The following is a 21,238-nucleotide window of genomic DNA, read 5'->3' as shown; positions in this document are numbered from 1 at the left end:
TAAGATGACAAACTTATAGAGAAAATTGTGTATACAAGTTTGGATTTGAAAGATACATAACTCAAGAGGACAAACTTGAAATACTCAATCTAGCCATAAATTCCTCAAAGGTAAAGATCTACTCAGGAATATTGGGAATTGCATGTTTCAGGAACATATCCCTCAAGGACAAATGGAAAAAACAAACAAAATGTCATAAGATTCATTTATTAAGAAGGTAATTAGCTCACAAAATTGTACTTTGAAAAAACTTTCATGAATTTTGTCAACTCACAAACACCAAGGATGGATGGAAAACAAAAGGTCATCAGATTCATTTATTAAGAGGAGATTTGGTTCACAAAATTGTACCTTGCGAACAATTTTCATGAACGAAGCAATTAATGATCCCATAATACTCTGTAATAAAAATTTGTCAATACAAAAATAACTGTAATAACAGAAATTTGGCAAATTTGGGTGATTTAATTATACATGTCAGTGTTACACAAATGAGATGCATGATACAACCCAAGCCGACTGGAAGAAGGCGCTACAAAGAAAATCACACAAGCAGCTTAGCAGAAGGCATTGAGTAACAACTTTATTTTTCATTACTTTGTTACTGTAAAACTATTCAGACTGTAAGCTAAACTTAACTGTTAACGAGCAACAACATCAGGCACAAAGTATACTTCATCTTCAACATCCATCTCCCATACTTAGCAATGGAGAGTGACCTAGGCAACCTCCTGTTCTTTGCAACACGGGAAATGACTTGTAAATTTAAAATGAATGCTGGATGCATTAAGAGGGAGATAAGAGAAGAGCAGAGAGAAATTCAGAGAATAAAAGAAAGATGTATGCAATTGGAAGCTCCCAATGAGTCCATAAAAACACACCAAATGAAGACAGCCTTTATTAGCGAGATGTTTAATTTGATAAGGCTCTGACAAACAAAACATCATACTAAGTCTCCATCCTTACATGGTTTTTCTTTTGATAGAGAATGAGAGAAAGAGGGTCAGAATGAAATGAGAGGTAAAATGGGAAGGAGACACAAAAAGAAAGAAATAGAGTACAGCAGTTGCAGTATTGGTTAAAACATGTACCTTGATTATCTTAACCAAGTTAAAACAGACTATTGTAATTCTATATGTTCATAAACATTTGATTAATACCAGCGGTATATTAAGGGGGAACAAAATGGCTGAAAACAGCTCAAAGAAAATGTAGAAAATATGCACACTGGTGTTGCAACCAACAGTAATCAAAACCCAAGTGCAAAAAGCCTTCAAGCAAATTCAACTTCAACATCAAAAGACAAAAACTAAAACCAAAATGGATTAATCATTAGCATGCACATTTTTTTCAATCTGTTAATAAATTGTGACATTAATATTTTTGGTAATTTTTTTCCAAAACAAAATTACACACACAGAGACTATAAACCTTCTTTCAATGGGTTTGAGTGTGATTATTTAAAAAATAATGAAATCTATGACAGTTTGTGAAGTTTCTGAAATTTGCAATGTGTATCAAAGATTGTTCTTTAAAATCAAAACATAAGACTCCATGCTATACACTACTGGAGAAGTAAAACGATAATGGTGATGTGTCAACAATGCTATATGTATAATACAGTTCTTCATTTTTTGAAAACTAATTCTATACAGCCCACAATACCACACACATCCTCCATGTAAGACATGGCCAAATGAGTATTATTTTGTCAACAGAGATGAGACTCATGATATGGTTGATCTTCATGTAGTGGTCACTTAAAATAAAGAGAAAAAAAAAAAAAAAACTGCACTAGACACATAAATGAACTGGAATTTTTCTACATTTGTTGATGGAATTAATACACATATTTCACTCAGTTCCTAATCAGCCCTTTCTAGGGGAAAGACCGTTATCATTATACAACACATGCATGATCAAAAGTCCATCATGACCTTATGGATTTCACGAAGTAAATATAACATTTATTGCTGATTATCTGAGGTATTTTTTAACCATCATAGACAATATTTTGCAATGAATAATGTATACACTTTTTTATTTTTTTCCAGTCACTACCTGTTCTGTGAGGTAGTGTGAGGCCTGTCATGCCTTGGGTGGCTACCTCCCAAAGGGTTTCCCTTGGTATGCAGATAGATAGACTACCTGCTTTGTGAGGTGAATAGACATGATAACCTTTGTTGGGGATTTAAGGTTGTAAACCCTTCTTGATGTCTCTTGCCAACTCAAGCAGGACTCAACTGTCATCCATCTAGGTTCTTTTCTCCATATGCAAGCTAATTTGCACAGCCACTGCACATAATGAAAAACATAAAGCTCACTCAAGACTTCTGACCACAACTGAGTGCATGATACAAAAACAAAACAGAAAACAACAAATGATGTGTTTATCCAAGCACCCTAAGACCAATCCAGCCAGCTCTTCTCCTTCAGAGAAATGCTACTTTGTGACAAACATCAACACTGATATCTCAGTCTCTAGTTCTTTCATAATTTTACTTCCACCAAAAACATACAACATGTTTCACAACTGAAATCTATTACCTACTAAGCAGCAACAATGTAACCTCATTGCAAATGTCATCGACCATTACCCTGAATGTTATACGAGATACTGGTACTTTAACCTATGAATTCCTGCTAAAATGATACTATTTAATGAGTCATGAAAATGTGTGACTTTGTCAAAACAAGTGTCGAATGAACTGGTGAAGATTGTCCAAATGCAGAACACTATGAAAGGGTGAAGAAGTGATGATCATTTTACAAATGATGTAATCCAACACCTAGCATGGCTGTGCCACTCCTTATGCAAGGCAACATGCTCGAGAGGAGATGATACGTTATAATATTCCACAGGTTATGATAGGCTCATATGTCATGAGTACATATGAAATCACTAATTATCAAAGTATGAACTGTACTTCAAATCCCATAGCTTTCTTCAGACTACCTCTTCAACATGGCAACTTACTTTAAAAACTTTGTTCTAGCTCACAGCAGATGGGTATATCCATTTTGAACATAAATGAGATGACAAGGCATACTTTTCAATGGGAGACAGTGCTCTGTCATTAGCCATTATAAAACCTATATCACCATGTTGAACGAGATAAATCCTTAAAATGATAATTTTCATTTATTAATGGGAATATTTTACATTAAATCTAAGTTCTAGCACTATGTAAAGAATTCTGTGTATAAACTTATGAATAACCCCTTCCATGTCATACCAATACAAGCGGCAGCTGTGATTTATTGCAAAAGGGACCTTCTCATGTGTATTTAAAGAAAATAAGATGGCAGAATCATGATTGTATGTACAAATATATTACACCTATGGAAACATCTATGAGATACGAGTCCTAAGACATGAATGAAAATGAAAAATGAAAACCAAAAAATGTACAGTGCATTGTAAAATAACTTTATCGTGGAGTCTGATAGTTGTGAAAATGTACAGCATGATGACCAATATATTGGAGGTGCTGGTACTCATACAAGTATATGAATATAATTACTCATAATGAAAATACTGTAGTTTTCTAGTTCCCTCTTAGCTGCCCTTCAAAAGTTGTTCTTAACCATGTAGTAATTACTGAATGAGAACAACTAATTTTCAAATGCTATATTGCTTGTATTATGCTATCTTGTAGAAAATCTTATAATATAGTTTTGGGAAGCTACTGCACATATAAAAACACTGTTGCTAACACGAGTACTATGACATGCATTACATGATAATACTGAAAACTGCAAAATGAAAAAAAAAAATTGCTAATCTTAAGAATAAAACATTCAATGTTGAAAGAATACATGACACTTCTATCATAGTAAAAAATATTTTGTATTAGACCAATGCCATAAAACTTTAGTTCTTAAAACAGTTGAATGTACTTCTATAGCAAAAGCAAAAGAATGAAACATACATTAACATCAACATGAAATAATCTCAAAGGTACAGATTCTATAAAATCCTAGTCTTCAAAACACTTAAAATTATTCATAAAGAGTGAACCATTAAATGTGGATGACAATAAAATTCAAGTAATAGTTATTCATTGTGTGAAATACTACAATGAGAAGCTACCCATTTTACTATAGTCTTCTTTACATGGAAGGGGCTCACAATATATCAAATATTTTGGCACCATTTTTTTTTTTTTAAACCAGTATAAGCAATTACCAACATCATTTCAAAGATACGAGGAGCTAGATCTGAAATGATTCTTGGAAATACATATTACAAACGTCACAGCTTGTAATACCAAAATCACAACTCAACACTCAGTTTAGCTGATGAAAGAGGATTCATGTTTACGTTACTATATTATGCTCAGAGTTCCCTCTCTGCTGAATAAAGTAATCTGGCATTAGTTACAATAAAATACCCATCATTTAACACTGGTACAAATGGGTTACAATTAGATTCACAGCTGTAAGATTAGTGGTGCAGCCATTTAATGCAGGTATACTGGACCCAAGAACACAAAAGTTAGGAAGTACGAGATTTGAAGTCCAGAAAGAATATCTTTTTTTTTTAGCATTGAGCCCTTTGTAACAATAACAGCCCATCCACTACAGACTGTCTTATGCTAAATAATTCCATTCAATTTAAGAGACAGACCAAGGGCAAAATGTTGTCTTAAACAATAATTAGCCTCTTTAGTACTATGTATGCTGGTGGCGTAATCAAAAGTGTGCTGGTCTCACATTCAATTAGTTGTGGGTTGGAATCCCACACTTCTCTCCTATGCCCAGCAGTGACTGTCACCTACCCCAACAGTCCAAGAGCATAATAGGGCAAACATGATGGCTTTGGCTGCAGCTATACACCTCCTGGCATAGGATCTATCATGCATATTTTGTAAATCTGCATAGATTATATTCATAAAATGTAGAGCACAAATAATGAATTCATAATTGGAAGCACAAATAACAATTCCATCAGATATGCACACATTAATGAAGTATCAGATGGTGGTAAAATCTAACATGAGTGATACTGAGATGTGGAAGCACCTAACCTAACATCTTATGAAATTTTCATAATGTGTATGACTAATGGATTCATTATCTGTGTCCAATTATGAATTCTTTATTAGTGCTGCACATTTTATGAATATTCATAATCTGTGTATGTTCATAAAATGTGCATGACAGGTTCTATCTTCCATCAGATGGATAAAATCATCTGACATCAACTAAATGATATGAATTGTCTACCCCCATAAATGGGGATTGTAGTCTTTGTATATGGTATAAAGATCCATCTAACCTGAATATAATCTCTAGTGTAGCCATAGTGAGGGGCTGACTTGTTTAATTCAACATCAACATGTAAACAACAGAACTGGACTTGTGTCAAAAGCACGAAATATATATTAATCCCTCCCATATCCATACCAGTTGGAACACAGGGTATTCAGATTTGAGGCATACTAGAATACACGAGGTAAAATTATCTCTCATCACTAAGTCTCTATTCTGCCACTCCAATGCAATATTTTCTATTTTGAAGGAATGAAAGATATTTAATATAGATCAATTATATAATAATGGCAAAGTTCGGATAATGGCAGTTTGGATATGGGATTACTTTATCATAGAGAAACCGAAGCAGGGGAATAACAGTAAAAGGAATTATGTATCTTAGTAATAACACGAAGTCATGTGGTAGCCTAGTGAATACCATGTTGAACTCATGAGCACATGGTCATGAGTACAGTTCCTGGGACCTGCTGCATGCTTCTTGTGTTGGTTCCTGACAGCCCTGACCAGGTGAGAAGGTGACCCAACCATTGACCTTAAAAAACACAGTGGCTTGCCACAACTAACAGAAACCCCTAAGAGGGGTTTCTCACTTTCTACTTCGTGGGAGTGGGATAGTGAGAGAGTAACATTGCTTAGTTATGAGTACATATGACTGAAATGTAGGTAGAAATTGCATACAGCTGTTTTAAACTAACTTGGAAGAGATTTCAGGGTTGGCAACTCAGCTGAGTATACGGAGTGCCTTTCTCAGAGATATACTGTATACAGATTACCATGAAAAGAAATGAAAAATTCCAAGGAACTATACCTTAGAAAAAAATTGAGAACTATAAACTAAATATTATTTTTTCTGGTGAAGTGTGAATATCAGTGAGGAAAAAAATGGGAAATCTGACAAATTTTGCATTTAGTAAAATACTTTGTTTTGTGGGAAATGGCTTACTAGATGAAAAAAAGAGGAATAAGAAGCAGAAGCAGAACAAATTATCAGAAGAAAAGGAAGAGGCATAATAATAAGAAAAGGAAGAATAAGAATAATGATAAGAAAAGAAAGTGGAAAAATAATAATAATAAGAAGAAAAAAGAGGATTATACAAACAAATCCGCATTGCCACACAAGAGCCCTTGGACCCATCCACCCAACATGTACATGTCCTTAAGCCATCCCAACGAAATGACAAGAAACCTTGAACAGCTATCTGTTGTATTGATGAGGTATTGTTTAAAGTGTTGCTGGCTGAAAGCAGTAGATGCATGGAAGCAGTTGCTTGTTGCTAGCTCTCTTTGTGTTTAAAGTTGGAGAAAATATAAACAAAGCTGATAAAGAGATCTTCCCCATGCCAAAATTGAGTGTCATGCACCTACAAATAAAAGTGAGAAGTTGACAAGGTTTAAAGATGGGTAGAGGAGAGATTAGGGTAACACAACTCAGTCAATGATTGATAAAACCTGTTTAAGTGCAGGAAGAACCAATGAAAATGTTTAATTAAATGGTATGAAATGAGATGGTTAAAATGAAGTGTAAGGGGTGATTAGAATAGATGTTAGAATTCCTAGAGGAAGAAATACCAGAAAAAATATATGGGTGCAGGAAAATAAACATGTAGATGCATAAGAGCACTACCGACATCTGTGAGGGTGGAGGCAGTGGTGGTAGCATCATGTATTGATATGGAAGAGAACTAATGTAGTACCACACTGCATCTACGAGTGGCACTGACCCCTTCAACAGCACCATGGTATGCTTTAGAGCTTTTACTTCTGGCAAGCTAACACCAAATACTTTATTCAGGTTGAGGATCATACCAGTCTGACTGTGTCTTGCCAATGGAGATCCAATGAGTGCCCATTTACCTTATACACAAAATCATGTTTTACCCAATATGGAAAATGTTGAAAATATCCAATAGTGTTGTTGGGGTTAAAATTATACATGGAAATAAATGGAGGTAAAAATACATGTATCCCAATCTTGTGAAAATGATATACCATATAGAGTGGAAAATAAAAAAAAGCCCATGAACATATGGTCATAATGTGTGAGCTTTATGTATGGTTAGTGACCTTTTTCTTGATGTACTGGGAGACTTGAATGCTTGGGAGTGAGGTGATACGGGATGTGAACCTGAAATTTCATGTAAATAATGAAGAATATGAAAAAAAGATGAACTTAAAAAATGCTAGGAATGAAAAATTATGAAGAAAAAAGAAAAGAATGAGACATAATGAATGTAAAAAATGCCAAGAATGAAAAATTATGAAAACAAAATATGGCAAGAATGAAAAATTATAAGATGCTATGCGAGATATGTTGAAGTACACACAGCTTGCTTGTAAACCTTATTTCAGGAATAACTTAAATTTTCAATGTGACAGCTTACTCTATGGAAAATTGATCTTACTAATAAAGATAATTTCATACTACTGAAGGGGATTTGAACTCATTAAAACCCTTCAGTCCATAAAACAAAATAACATAGAATTAGCTTGAATAAATTCTATAAAGGCCACCATATTGAACAGGGTAAGTGGTTTCAGAGTTTTGGTTTCGAAAAACATCAAAACCTTGTGTCCAAATCAATGCATTTCCAAGTTGATATGCAATAATGGCATACAAGCCAAGCCAACCCTATGGAATAGTCTTTGATGAACTCATTGAACCGTTTACTATTGTAACGAGTTTAGAAAAGTTAATATTATGACTTCCATTCACTTTGTAGAAAATATACAAACTATGTCATCTAAAGCTAATTCACTATCAGATAAATTGATCTTTTTCTTTTCATTAGACACGTGAGTATTTATCATGTCATCACGGATATATCATAGTGACTGCATTGACAACAGCTATGATGTGGAAATTTTCTTTGTAGGCATAAAAAAGTTTTGAGCGCCATTGTTAATTTGATTTACCAATATGTTACTCTTTTATCACTATATTTTCATTTTCACTTTTTACTTTGTGACCTATACTTTCTTTAAATATACTCATCCTCTGTTCAATTGTCCTCATATGTTATGTCCATTGATTTTATGACAATGTATACCAATATCATTATAAATTGATGTTCAACACTGAGCTTTTGCAATACTGCTGTCCTTAATTTTTGCATTTATAAACACTCATGGATGCATACAGCTTTCCTAAAGTTGAACTCTGACCCTTGAAAATATTAGTTCCTATCAAAATTTCATCAAAAAGTTCCCTATCATTGCTCTAAAAAAAATACACATACATGATATTCATGTTTAAAAATTGAACCACTGAGCTGCCTCACAAATATCTATAGTAATATTTATATATCTTTTGAATCCATTCTTTAGTATTTTTCAAAGCAGTTCCACATTCATTTGTAAACTGTGAAATTACACATTGACTGAACATATACCTCACACTTGAACAATACTTTTGTACAAGTTAAAATGCTTGCATATACTTCACAATATTCATTACATCACATCTTGCCTAGCTTCAAGTAATAACTTTCCAACCATCATCCCCTTTGGTTTCACCCTCATCCTCTAAGTCGTAATCATCATCATAGTCTTGGTCCTCAATGTTTTCATCAGGGTCTTCCCCATCTTCATCATCTTCGTCATCCTCATCAATGAGAAAGTCAGAAAGGTAATCACGGAGTTCCTCAGCTGCCTGTATTCTGCCTCCACCTGCTGTTTCCTCTACACATTCCAGTAAGAGTTCCTCCACAGTATCTTTATCCGCATCTGGGATGTCATGAAGGAGACCTGAAGATGAGAAAAATGTTTCATGATTCCATATGCACCAAAGGGGCTTTTCCTCCTTACAAGGAGGGTGGCCAAACCAAAGCATTTATCCACCTAGTGTCCATTGCTAAACCTGTCCTTCACACCTAAGCATCTCATGGATAGAGTCCTCCCTGTCCCCACCACACTGTCTGGGTCAGAGGCAGTGTGACACTTCCTCTTAACTTATTTTTGGTTATGGAAATGAAGAAATGTTGTTGAATAATATATACACAACTACCCACAATACATTTCTCATCCATATACAACATAAAAATCTAATGGCTTAAACACACACATGAACATTTACAATAGAACCACAGTTCTCAACCAGAATCCTCGACATGAGAGGCACACAAACACTTGCCGCAGCCACCACAAACACATCACACCCGCTACACTACATAGCAGAACACCCACACACACCAAGAAACATTAAAACAACACCCAAAGACCTTTATTACACACAAATACTCTCTTCTCTTCCTCCACAACTACCAAATACCAGCCTCCGGAAACATATTCATAATCATATCACTCACTGCTCCATTAACACACTGAAAGACAACACACTGCTGCATGCCAGACCCCCTGATATCCACCCTTCTGAATCCTCTCTCCCACGAAAGGACAGAGTCCACTTGGCCAGACTGCGGTGCGGCCACCACCCAGCACTTCTAAGCTACCAGAAGAGGCTGGATGACCCCATTGTGAACAGCTGCCCAGGATGTAACACTTCACCCCATACCATACAACACATAATGGAAGACTGCATTATACACAATCATGCACGCAAACAACACAACATACACTCTATAAAGGATTTGTGGGAAAACCCAGTTTCAGCTGTAGCATTCCTTGGGGAGACAGGACTGCTCGGACAGACAGTCTAGGGAACGACAACAACAACAACCACAATCCATCCTAGAAAACAGTTACAGAACTGATTTAGTTTAGGATAAAAACGAGTTTACTGATATGTTGGATAGAGCTTTATCAGGGTGATATTTTCCCATGAAATTCTTAATTTTGCCCTATTTTTCATTTTTCTCTGTTTAAGTTGGTCAACTCGTGAACAAAGATTTTTCTTTCTTTCTTTCTGGAGAACCAAATCGTTTCACTTAAGAGATGTTCAAGAACTGAGGTTCTGCTGTATACCTTTCCTCTTTAAAAGGGGGATGGATAAGTCAAAGCACACACCCATTCTTCATCCGTCCCCCAACAATCCAAAAACCCATCTATTGTCCCTCTCATTTTAATGCTTGTGGATGGTCATCCCCATCCCTTGCCACACTTCCATGTCTAATCCTCCATTCACCTGTGACCCCAGATACTTGAAAAACTGAACTTCCTCAATTGGGATCAAAAACATATGATGATTGATGATGGATGATGATGATATGGTTTAATGTCATAAACTCCCCCCTATCAGAAGGCTAGGACAGTGCACCTCACAGAGGACTTTGTACTGTGGAATTTAATAAACCATGCCCTTGGCTCAACTTCGCCAGTAGCAGGGTTCGATCCACCATCCCCTCTACCTTTGCTGCAAGTAATGACGCCCTAACCCACTCAGCCAGCAAGACATTTGTCGGAGATAATCATCTCCCTGCTACCTGTCTTCTAAATTCATCAAAACCCCCCACCTATCTTTAGGTGCAGTCCTTGGCCTAAAATTTCTTTCTGCTAATTTTCATTGCATTCCCTCCACCTTTTCAAACAAGGTGACTGCTCCCCTTCTATTACTGTTATAGGCCAATGACACAGAAACAGTCTCACACAAACACAACAGAGACAACAGTCCAATATTTCTTCCCAGGAGGATCTATGAGAGGACCTGTTGCCAGCTACCATGGGTTTCCAGTAAAGGAATTTTGAGGCAACAACTACATACATACATACATACATCAAGGGCTTTTTCCCCTTTACAAGGGAGGTAGCCAAAGTCAAAGGCATAAATCCACTCCCACCCATTTCATCCCCACATACTCCACTCCCATTCACCACCCCTCCCTCCCTCTTTTCTTGGCTCCTGGATGATAAGTCATCCCTGCATGTCACCCACTACCCTGGGTCAGAAGCAATGCAGCAAGGCAGCAACTATTGTTACTATCTTCCTCAAGCATCTCAAACTTCACATTAGTCATACACATACACACCCTCATCCTAGGCTATCCCCCTAGTGGGGTTTAACCAAGTCAAAGCAAACACCCCTTCATGTATACTGAATCCCACTTCACACCCCTCCCATCTCAACAAGTTATGGGTGAAGGATCCCTGTCCCTCACCATTCATACATTTTGTACAAACATATACCAAAGGCTTTTTTCCCCCTTATAAGGAAGGTAGCCAAAAAACAAAGACATAAAAACCACTCCCACCCATTCCATCCCTAACATACTTCACTCCCCTCCCTCCTATCTTGACAGGTGCCATACCTTTTGTAGTTCTAGGAATAATTCGGGTACTTGGCTTGCTGGAGAAATAATCTTTGAATTTGTGTTGGTCCATGTCGCTCAGGATCATGGCACAGACAGCTGCGTACATCATGTGTCCCATCTCCTCAACTCTGACACACGTCTCCTCAAGGTTGGCCGAGGGGCTGTAGGCATCGTGGGTGAAACGCTGGAAGCACTCACTGTTGCAGATCTCCTGGTTGCGGTTGGCACCTTCATCTTCATCGTAATCATCTGGGAGCAATATAATTACGAAGTTCAAATTAATGTTAAGTCAAAATTATCAATAACATGTGACATTCTATTAATTCTAAAAGATATTCAAAGCAATAATTAAGAATTACATTACTATATAAACATACATGACATGAGTCATGGGTCTTCTATAAGAGAGACCCAGGGCAACAGATTAATTGATTACAAAACTATAAAGAACACTTCTGCCAGACTATAAATAAAAGGCCAATAAAAAATTGTACTAACTGATATAACTAAAGCAGAGGATATATATGTACAGTAAACCCCTTATAAGTCGACATTCCCTGCTCATAATTACTCAAAAGTTGGCAAGGCTAGTCCATTTCAGCAGCAATTTAAAATATCATTCACACACATTCACACATAACCACTCACTAACCCATCCCCCACCCCCTTCCTTCCTTGGATGACAGTATCATCTATACATCTATCAAACTAGGTAAATGGTTAAAAGAGAGAAAAAATTGTTATAAATAGTGTTACCAGGGAATAAGTTGGAAAATCTCATAAGCTGTCATGGACTGCACCCCTATTTTGGCGACTTATGAAAGATTTTCTGTAACATTATTCAGATCACTCTTAATATTGTAAGTATGCATATACCAAAAGGCCTTTTCCCCCTTATAAGGAACCTGGCCAAATCAAAGCCATCTCACACTTGTGCTTTTCACACTCGTTTTGCTAGTTTCTCTTCACTCATTCTTTCCATGTGCCCAAACCATCCCAACACTCTTGATCAACCCTATCTGCCAAATTTCTTTCCACCTTTGTTACATACTTACATGAGTTAATCATCGCAAAACTCAACCTATAAGGAGGCTGGGATTGTGCATCTTACAGAGGACTGTGTAGCATGGAATTTAAAGAAACATGCCCTTGGCCCAACTCACTGGTGGCAGAGTTAATACTGTGGTCACCTAGACATCTGTCACAAGTAGTGATGCCCTAACCCACTTGGCCAGCGAGCATACTTACATACATATGCCAAAAGGCATCTTCCCCCTTATGTGGGAGGTAACCAGTCAAGCACCCTTGAGCCATCCTACACCCATTTGTTTTTCCTTTTATCTTAGCTCCTTGTGGATAAGTGAAGGACTATCCCTGTCCCCCCCCCCCCCCATACACCTACTACGGGTCAAATGCATTGCAGTAAGACACACCACCCCCACAACAGGGTCTGACAGCCATAAATGATCTACCCCCACAGCTACATAAAATCTAAACAATTTGGCATCTGTCCTCATTATGGATCAATAGGTCTCCTGTTGACATAATTTTCTGTTGTAAATAAATATTTCTAGTTTGGTATTAAGTTGGTCTTGACCAAAGACAAAAAGAGGAAGTTGTGGTAAAAAAAAAAAAAAACTCTTACCCTTAAAGAGTCCCTTATCGACAATGGCCATTTTTGTCATGTCTGTCATGACCAATTCCCCTTCCTTGTCCACTGAAATTTGGTCAAAGCTCCAGTCGGTGTAAAATAAGTACCATTCTGGATCATCCTCCTTGGCGAAAGAAAACATTCTTCTAATAATGTGAATAACAACAAGATAATGGAAGTTTTTATCAGCATTAAGAAACAAATTGAGGTATCTTTAACCTTCAGATTTCATTAGATAAACACAAATATATAAATGGAAAATATATGTTTATTTCTTAAACTAATCAGTCTTTAACCACAAGGTGGAGTGACTACGTATGGAAGTGGAACACTCCTCACAATCAAGGCATGATGGTGTCATGCTGTCTGACCTCACACCATGAAAAAAAAGAGAAAAGAAAGAAAATAAAAAGAAAAGAAAAGATAAAAGAAAAGGAAAGAAAAAAAGATAGAAAAAAGAAAAGAAATGGAAAAAAGAACAAAAGGAAAATAAAAAGAAAATGAGAAAAAGCCAAGAAAAAAATTCCTACATACCATAAAGTCGTCAACCATTGTAAGTAGTTGAGCCCCAAGGGAAGCTCTGATGTTGAATGGCTCATCGAGGAAGTTTCTAAGCGGCGTCATGTCGCCTTCCATGACACCCACTCTCCCACAGGAGCCAACATAGTGTGGAAAACCAACATTAACATTGGCTTTAGTGAGGAACTGCAAAGGAAAATTACTGAATATCAAATTCCATACATGCATACATATACCAAAGGCTTTTTCCCCCTTACACAGGGGGGTAGCCAAATATCAAATTGCAAAATCTCATTAGAAAATTTATATATATATATATACATATGTATATATATATATATATATATATATATATATATATATATATATATAAACAAATATATAAATATATATAAAAATATATATATATATATATATATATATATATATATATATATATATATATATATATATATATATATATATACATACATACATATACCAAGGCTTTTTCCCCCTTTCAAGGGAGGTAGCCAAAAAGGGAAAGGCATAAAAACACTCCCACCCATTTCATCCCTAAATACACTCCACACCCCTCCCACCCTCCCTCTCATCTGAGCACCTCCTGGATGACGTGTCATTCCTGCACCTTGCCCACCACCCTGGGTCAGAAGCAGTGTCGCAAGACACAGCACATATATACATATAATATATATATACATATATATATATATATATATATAATATATATATACATATATATAATATATATACATATATATAATATATATATACATATATATATATATATATATATATATATACATATATATATAATATATATATATATATATATATATATCTATATATATACATATATATATATATATATATATATATATTACATAACCATACATCCTTATCTGTATATATGTTTATACACCAAAAACACTTTTAAGGTGGGTGGCCCATCCAAGGCACACATCCACCCTTCCCCCACCTTACACTCATCTAACACCCATTTGTTGTCCTTGCAATCTTAGCTCCTTGTGGATGAAGGGCCCTCCCTGCCTCCTGCCTACAACTCGGTTCAAAACCAATGCAGCAAGGTATAGTACATTCACAGCAAGGCCTGACAGCTGAAGCTGGTTTGCCCCCATCACATATACCAAGGGTTCTCAACTTTTTTCATGTTACATATTCTGAGAGTCATCAGACAACTGACCCGTATCACCATTAACCTGACACAGAATATAGAATGGTAATATATTAAGACTAATCAAATATACAACATCATCACAGTGGATATCAAATGATTTAAATTGTAATTAATTTATCAGTTAAGCATTAACATCAAAAACAATATACAATGTTCTCTCTGTAACCCTCACTAACCATCACCAACCATGCACATGATCCACACATATACAAGATGGTACTCATCTCTAACAAGACCCCCAATCTTGCATACATCACAAATTCCCCAATCATAAAACAGCTTGACTCAATAATGCAAAGTAAGACAAACATAACGCTCCCACAGCATCACCAACACAAGATGCCTAATATCACCTGACATACCCATTGAACACTTTCTCATACCTAACCCAATTACATTACAGTAACTTCAATATATACACCATATCAGCCATGTCCACAATTCATATAATCAAACCCCATACAAAGGAACTACATACATACATATATCAAAGGCTTTTTCCTTCTTACAAGGGAGGTAGCCAAAAAACAAAGGCATAGAAACCACTCCCATCCATTCCATCCCCTACATACTCCTCCCCTCTATCCTCTTCCCTCCCTCTTGTCTTGGCACCTCCTGGATGACAGGTCATCCCTGCATCTTGGCCACTGCCCTGGGTCAGGAAATAACACCTGTTTTATAACTAACACATCTCCCATATGACAACCCACAACAACAGCACCTCTCATACTTATAAGGACAGCTGTGCCCATCATAGAATAGGACTGCCGGTGTCACCGACCCGGCATAGGGCTGTCCAGGTCAAGGAGGTGACAGTAGGACTGCCTAGGTCGGGGACCTAGCAGAGGAGACTGGGGAAACTCTCCCTTTGTCTAGTAGGGAGCCTAGGTGGGAAACCTTATCTCACCTGACATCCCAAACTGTAATTGCCAGATCATATTCTTAATAAAACAAAGAAATCACCATTAAGGTATTTCTCGCATGTATTAAGTCCCCATCTTATGTAGCAACCCTGTTACACTCTCTCTGTAGATTTAAATGTTTAAGTAATCTTTTGTTAGTCATCTAAGTATTCCTGGAAACTGTCCTGTGAACCCCAGGTTGCAAACCCCTGGCCTAAAATATATAAAATATATTTACCCAAACCTTAGGGTACTGGTTGGAGAGCTCCCAGGCCCTCTTATGGCTTTTCTTTCTTTTTTAGGAATGTCCCCTTTTGGGGCTACAGGTAGTAGGACTCCTAATCCCATCCCCTGTCCCTTTTTTGTCGCCTTTTACGACTCAAGTGGAAATACTTGGTGGCAGTATTCTTTTCCCCCACCACAGAGCTTGAATGTGTTTGAGATGAAATGTCTGAGAAGTATGATAGGGGTTACTAGGCTAGATAGAGTGAGAAATGAGGAGGTGAGGAGGAGAACAGGGGTGGAAAAGGAGCTGGGAGATAGGGTTGATGAAAGAGTATTAGGATGGTTTGGACACATGTAAAGAATGAGAGAAGAAAGATTAGTAAAAGAAGTGTGGAAGGAGGAGGTGGAAGGAGTGAATATGAGGGGGCGTCCTAGGATGAGATGGATGGATGGGGCGAAAGGGGCTTTACAAAAGAGAGGAATGTCTGTAGAGGAAGGACAGGAGAGGACAGAAGATAGGGGTGAATGGAGAAGGGTTGTGTATAGATGAGGCTGTGATGCATGAGGGGTAGTGGGTGGGGGATGGGGGGTGAGGAAGTATGTATGAGAAAAAATTTGATACAGCCTGAAGGGATTTCTCCCTGTCTTCTCCTTTCCTGCATGAGGGGACGGAGAGGGGGGGTTGCTGAATTTATGAAGCGGCCTTGCTGTGGATTGCTGTGTCTTGCGACACTGCTTCTGACCCAGGGCTGTGGACAGGATGCAGGGATGACCCGTCATCCAGGAGGTGCCAAGATAGGAGGGAGGGAGGAGGGTGGAGGGGAGTGGAATATATGCAAAATGAAATGGGTGGGGGTGATTTCTATGCCTTTTTCTTTTTGGCTACCACCTGTGTAAGGGGGGAAAACCCTTTGGTATATGTATGTATCTATTTACCAAAAGTTAGTGACAGAGTTTGAGAAGGTGTGTGAAAGAAGGAAGCTGAAGATAAATGTGGGCAAAAGTAAGGTGATGAGATGTACAGTAGGCTGGAAGTGGGCATTAACCCCTTCTATACGGTGCCACACACGTAGGCGTCATGAGGAGCAAGTGGATTCGCGACGCTGCCATATCGGCGTCTTGATTATTTTTATTGTAGTCGCCCCTGTGTTTTTACATTCTCCCTAATCTGCTCTAAATCCCATTCTCTGTGGTTTTCAAAATTCACGGGTGAAAGAGAGAACGATCGATATAAGCCGTGACTATATTTTATGATGCGAGTATTATTACGACACGTCGTACGGCTGGCATTGGCTGCTGCCCGCGAGATTTAAGTCCCGTAGTGAAGTGGTTAAGGGTGAGAAACTGGAGGAAGTGGATAGTTTCAGATACTTGGGTGCGAATGTGACAGGAATGGGAGGAGTAGGGGTGGAGATAGAATGTAGATTGAGAGAAGCGAGTAAATGCCTTGGTGGATTAAAAAGTGTAATGAGAAATAGACATCTAGGAATGGATGCTAAGAGGAGGTTATATGAAGGAGTGATTGTGCCAACAGCAATGTACGGGGCAGAAACATGGAACATGAGAGAGGAAGAGAGAAGGAGTTTGAATGTGTTTGAGATGAAATGTCTGAGAAGTATGATAGGGGTTACTAGGCTAGATAGAGTGAGAAATGAGGAGGTGAGGAGGAGAACAGGGGTGGAAAAGGAGCTGGGAGATAGGGTTGATGAAAGAGTATTAGGATGGTTTGGACACATGGAAAGAATGAGTGAAGAAAGATTAGTAAAAGAAGTGTGGAAGGAGGAGGTGGAAGGAGTGAATATGAGGGGGCGTCCTAGGATGAGATGGATGGATGGGGCAAAAGGGGCTTTACAAAAGAGAGGAATGTCTGTAGAGGAAGGACAGGAGAGGACAGAAGATAGGGGTGAATGGAGAAGGGTTGTGTATAGATGAGGCTGTGATGCATGAGGGGGAGTGGGTGGGGGATGGGGCTGAGGAAGTATGTATGAGGAAAAATTTGACGCAGCCTGAAGGGATTTCTCCCCGTCTTCTCCTTTCCTGCATGAGGGGACGGAGAGGGGGGTCGCCGAATTTATGAAGCGGCCTTGCTGTGGATGTGCTGTGTCTTGTGACACTGCTTCTGACCCAGGGCAGTGAACAGGATGCAGGGATGACCCGTCATCCAGGAAGTGCCAAGATAGGAGGAAGGGAGGAGGGTGGAGGGGAGTGAAATATATGGGAAATGAAAATGCGAGGGAGTGATTTCTATGCCTTTTTCTTTTTGGCTACCCCCCCGTGTAAGGGGGAAAAAGCCTTTGGTATATGTATGTACGTATTTACCAAAAGGCCTCTTCTCCCTTATATGAGAGGAAGCTAGCCAAGGCACACAACCAACCACTAATTCATCCCCCACCCACTTGTTTCCATGTATACAAAAACTGCAATTCAAAAACATCAGTCATAATCATATTTTTGTACAAACATTACTTTCATCTACTTATTTATATAGACTGAACATCCCACTATCAGAGATAAGGAAGATATTTGAAGATACATATATTGTGATCACTAACTGTGATCCTTTTCAGCATGGTTTTATAGAGGGTGGGTTAACTTAAACATACTAAGAGAAGATACATAAAGGAGACATGGGGAAGTAAGAATATTAATGCATGGTCTGTTTGAGCATATTAGTGCATGGTCTGTTTGAGCCTAGGTCATGATGATCCCAAGGTCAAACCGACCCAGGGTCAAATGTTTGTGTGACATGTGGTAGGTTCACGTCTGGGCAGACAACTTGGCATATAATATTGTTGACAGCCAAACTGGTAATAGCGTCAGGGGACCATTGTCCTTTTGAAATATTAAAATTAGGTGGTGGTTTGATCATGGAGGACACAAAATTTTTTCTTCTGTAGTTACAGTGTGATTTGTAAATCAAACCTCTTATGTATCTCCTCTTAGTATAATTAAGTTAACCCACCCCCTGTAAAACCAAGCTGAAGTGATCGCATTATATGTATCTTTAAATATCTTTCTTTTCTCCAATAGTGGGATTTTCAGTCTATCTTACCAATGTGTTAGAACATTCACTCGTTTATATATACTTATTTATATATGTTTCACTTCTCTTTTCTTTGTACCTCTCATATGATTTCCTAGTCCTATTTTGTAACCAATCTGTGAATACTCACTTCTTCTCTTCTACAACCTTCTTTGCTTCCTCATCCCACCACTCATTACCCTTCCTTCTATTTCCTCCCATCCTCCTTGTTCCACACACCATCTTTGCACACCTAGTGACTCCCTCCTTGAACCATCACCATTCCTCCACTCTTAGTTCTACTCTATCCTTCACTCCCTCCCACTCCTCTCTCAGCTTCTTGCACTCCTTTTCTTTCTCATTTATGCTGTTCACTCTAAGCACCTCCTTACCTTTTGTCCTTTTCCACTTTCTCCATCTATCCTCCACTCTCGACTTACTTTCCACCAAAGAATGATCTGATATTCCCCCACTCTCTTCCCTTAGAACATGTACATCTCAACTCTTCCTACTATACTCCTGGTTACCACTATATAGTCCATTAATGCTCTATCTACCATCCTTCCATCCACCACCCTCGCCCATGTGTACTTATGCTTGACTTTCTTCCTAAACACTGTATTTGCTATCATCAACTCTCTAGACACATCTCCACCATCAACTCTCCACTATGATTTTTTCCTAGAACTCCACTTCCCAACCACTCAGTTAATTGGTTCATTTTCAACCCTAGCATTAGGGTCTCTCAATACCACTACATTGATATTTTTCCTTAATCCCTCTATGCACTCATTTAAATAAAGCATATGATAAAGGAGGCAAAGAGGAAACCAGATGTGAAATGGGATTTCTACCTGTCTTCTCTTTTTTTGCATGAGGGGACAGAGAAGGGAGTCCCAATTAAATGAAGCAACTTTGCTGTGGATGTACTGTGTCTTGCTGCATTACTTCTGACCCAGGGCAGTGGGTGAGATGCAAGGATGACCCATCATCCCGGAGGAGCCAAGAAAAGAGGGAGGGAGGGATGGTGAATGGGAGTGGAGTATATGGGGATGAAATGAGTGGCAACCTTCCTTTTAAGGGGGAAAAAGCCATTGATATATATATATATGTATTTATCTATTTTTCAATTACTTTTCATTTTCTGTTCTTTTACCTTAAGAACCATAAGGTCTGGTGCAACAGCAAGAGTGGTGTAGAGCATCATCTTCTCTTCCTGGGTGACGACATGGTTGTCATCTAAATCAAAGGACTTTTCCATCAAGGCCAGGAATTTGACACTTGGACACATCATGAGCCTGCAAAGGAGGTAACATTATACTAGAATGCCAGTGCAAAAGGTAAATACAAGGGTAATGGGTTGGGGAGTGGAGATGGTTAAAGAAAATGGAGAAAAGTGGGAGATAAGCCAGATGTTGTTTGCTGACGACACTGCACTTGTGATCAGAGGAGGGATTGAGGAAGTTAGTGACAGTTTGGGAAGGTGTGCGAAAGAAAGTTGAAGATAAATGTGGGTAAAAGTAAGGTGATGAAATGTACAAGGGAGAAAGTGGCAGCAAAATGGAAATGAGTATTAGAGAGACTGGAGGAAGTGGATAGTTTTAGATACTTAGGTGTGAATGTGGCAGGAAAGGGAGGAGTGGAGGTGGAGGTAGAATGTAGATTGAGAGAAGCAAGTAAACGCTTTGGGGAATTAAAAAGTGTAATGAGAAATAGACATTTGGGAATGGATGCTAAGAGGAGATTGTAGGAAAGAGTGATTATGCTGACAGCACTGTATGGGGCAGAATCTTGGAATGTAAAAGAGGAAGAGAGGAGGAGTTTAAATGTCTTTGCGATGAGGTGCCTGAGAAGTATGATATGGGTTACTAGGCCGAAGAGAATGAGAAATGAGGAGGTGAGGAGTTGGGAGATAGGGTTAAGGAGGTGAGGAGTTGGGAGATAGGGTTAAGGAGGTGAGGAGTTGGGAGATAGGGTTGATGAGCGAGAATTGGGATGGTTTGGACACATGGAAAGAATGAGTGAAGAAAGACTAGTAAAAGAGGTTTGGAAGGCAGAGGTAGAAGGAGTGAACATGAGGGCTCGACCAAGGATGAAATGGATGGATGGGGTAAAAGGGGCATTGGAAAAGAGGGGAATGTCTGTTGAGGAAGGATGAGAGAATACAGAAGGCAGGGGTGAATGGAGAATGGTTGTGTATGGATGATTTTGTGATGCATGAAAGGGAGTGGGTGGGGGATG

General features: G+C 38.3%; 1 protein-coding gene across 3 annotated transcripts in view; it reads right to left on the bottom strand.

Annotated features, from left to right (window-relative positions):
• Positions 1-304: 304 nt before the first annotated feature.
• LOC143035160 (divergent protein kinase domain 2A-like) overlaps positions 305-21,238 on the bottom strand; it is a 37,789-nt gene continuing 16,855 nt past the window's right edge. For 2 of the 3 annotated variants that reach the window (XM_076201797.1, XM_076201796.1), the window contains exons 5-9: positions 20,154-20,295; positions 13,666-13,836; positions 13,126-13,255; positions 11,478-11,729; positions 305-9,021 (exon numbers count right to left, since the gene is read on the bottom strand). In XM_076201797.1, the coding sequence (XP_076057912.1) occupies positions 8,750-9,021; positions 11,478-11,729; positions 13,126-13,255; positions 13,666-13,836; positions 20,154-20,295 (967 nt within the window). In that variant the 3' untranslated portion in view covers positions 305-8,749. The remainder of the gene's footprint in view (positions 9,022-11,477; positions 11,730-13,125; positions 13,256-13,665; positions 13,837-20,153; positions 20,296-21,238) is intronic. The other variant, XM_076201798.1, reaches the window with a different exon arrangement.

The sequence above is a fragment of the Oratosquilla oratoria genome, chromosome 18 (assembly GCF_046742065.1).
Source record: "Oratosquilla oratoria isolate Oo_2021 chromosome 18, ASM4674206v1, whole genome shotgun sequence".
Lineage (NCBI taxonomy): Eukaryota > Metazoa > Arthropoda > Malacostraca > Stomatopoda > Squillidae > Oratosquilla > Oratosquilla oratoria.
The sequence above is the reverse complement of the archived record's forward strand: the minus strand, read 5'-3'. Positions and strand labels throughout refer to the sequence as shown.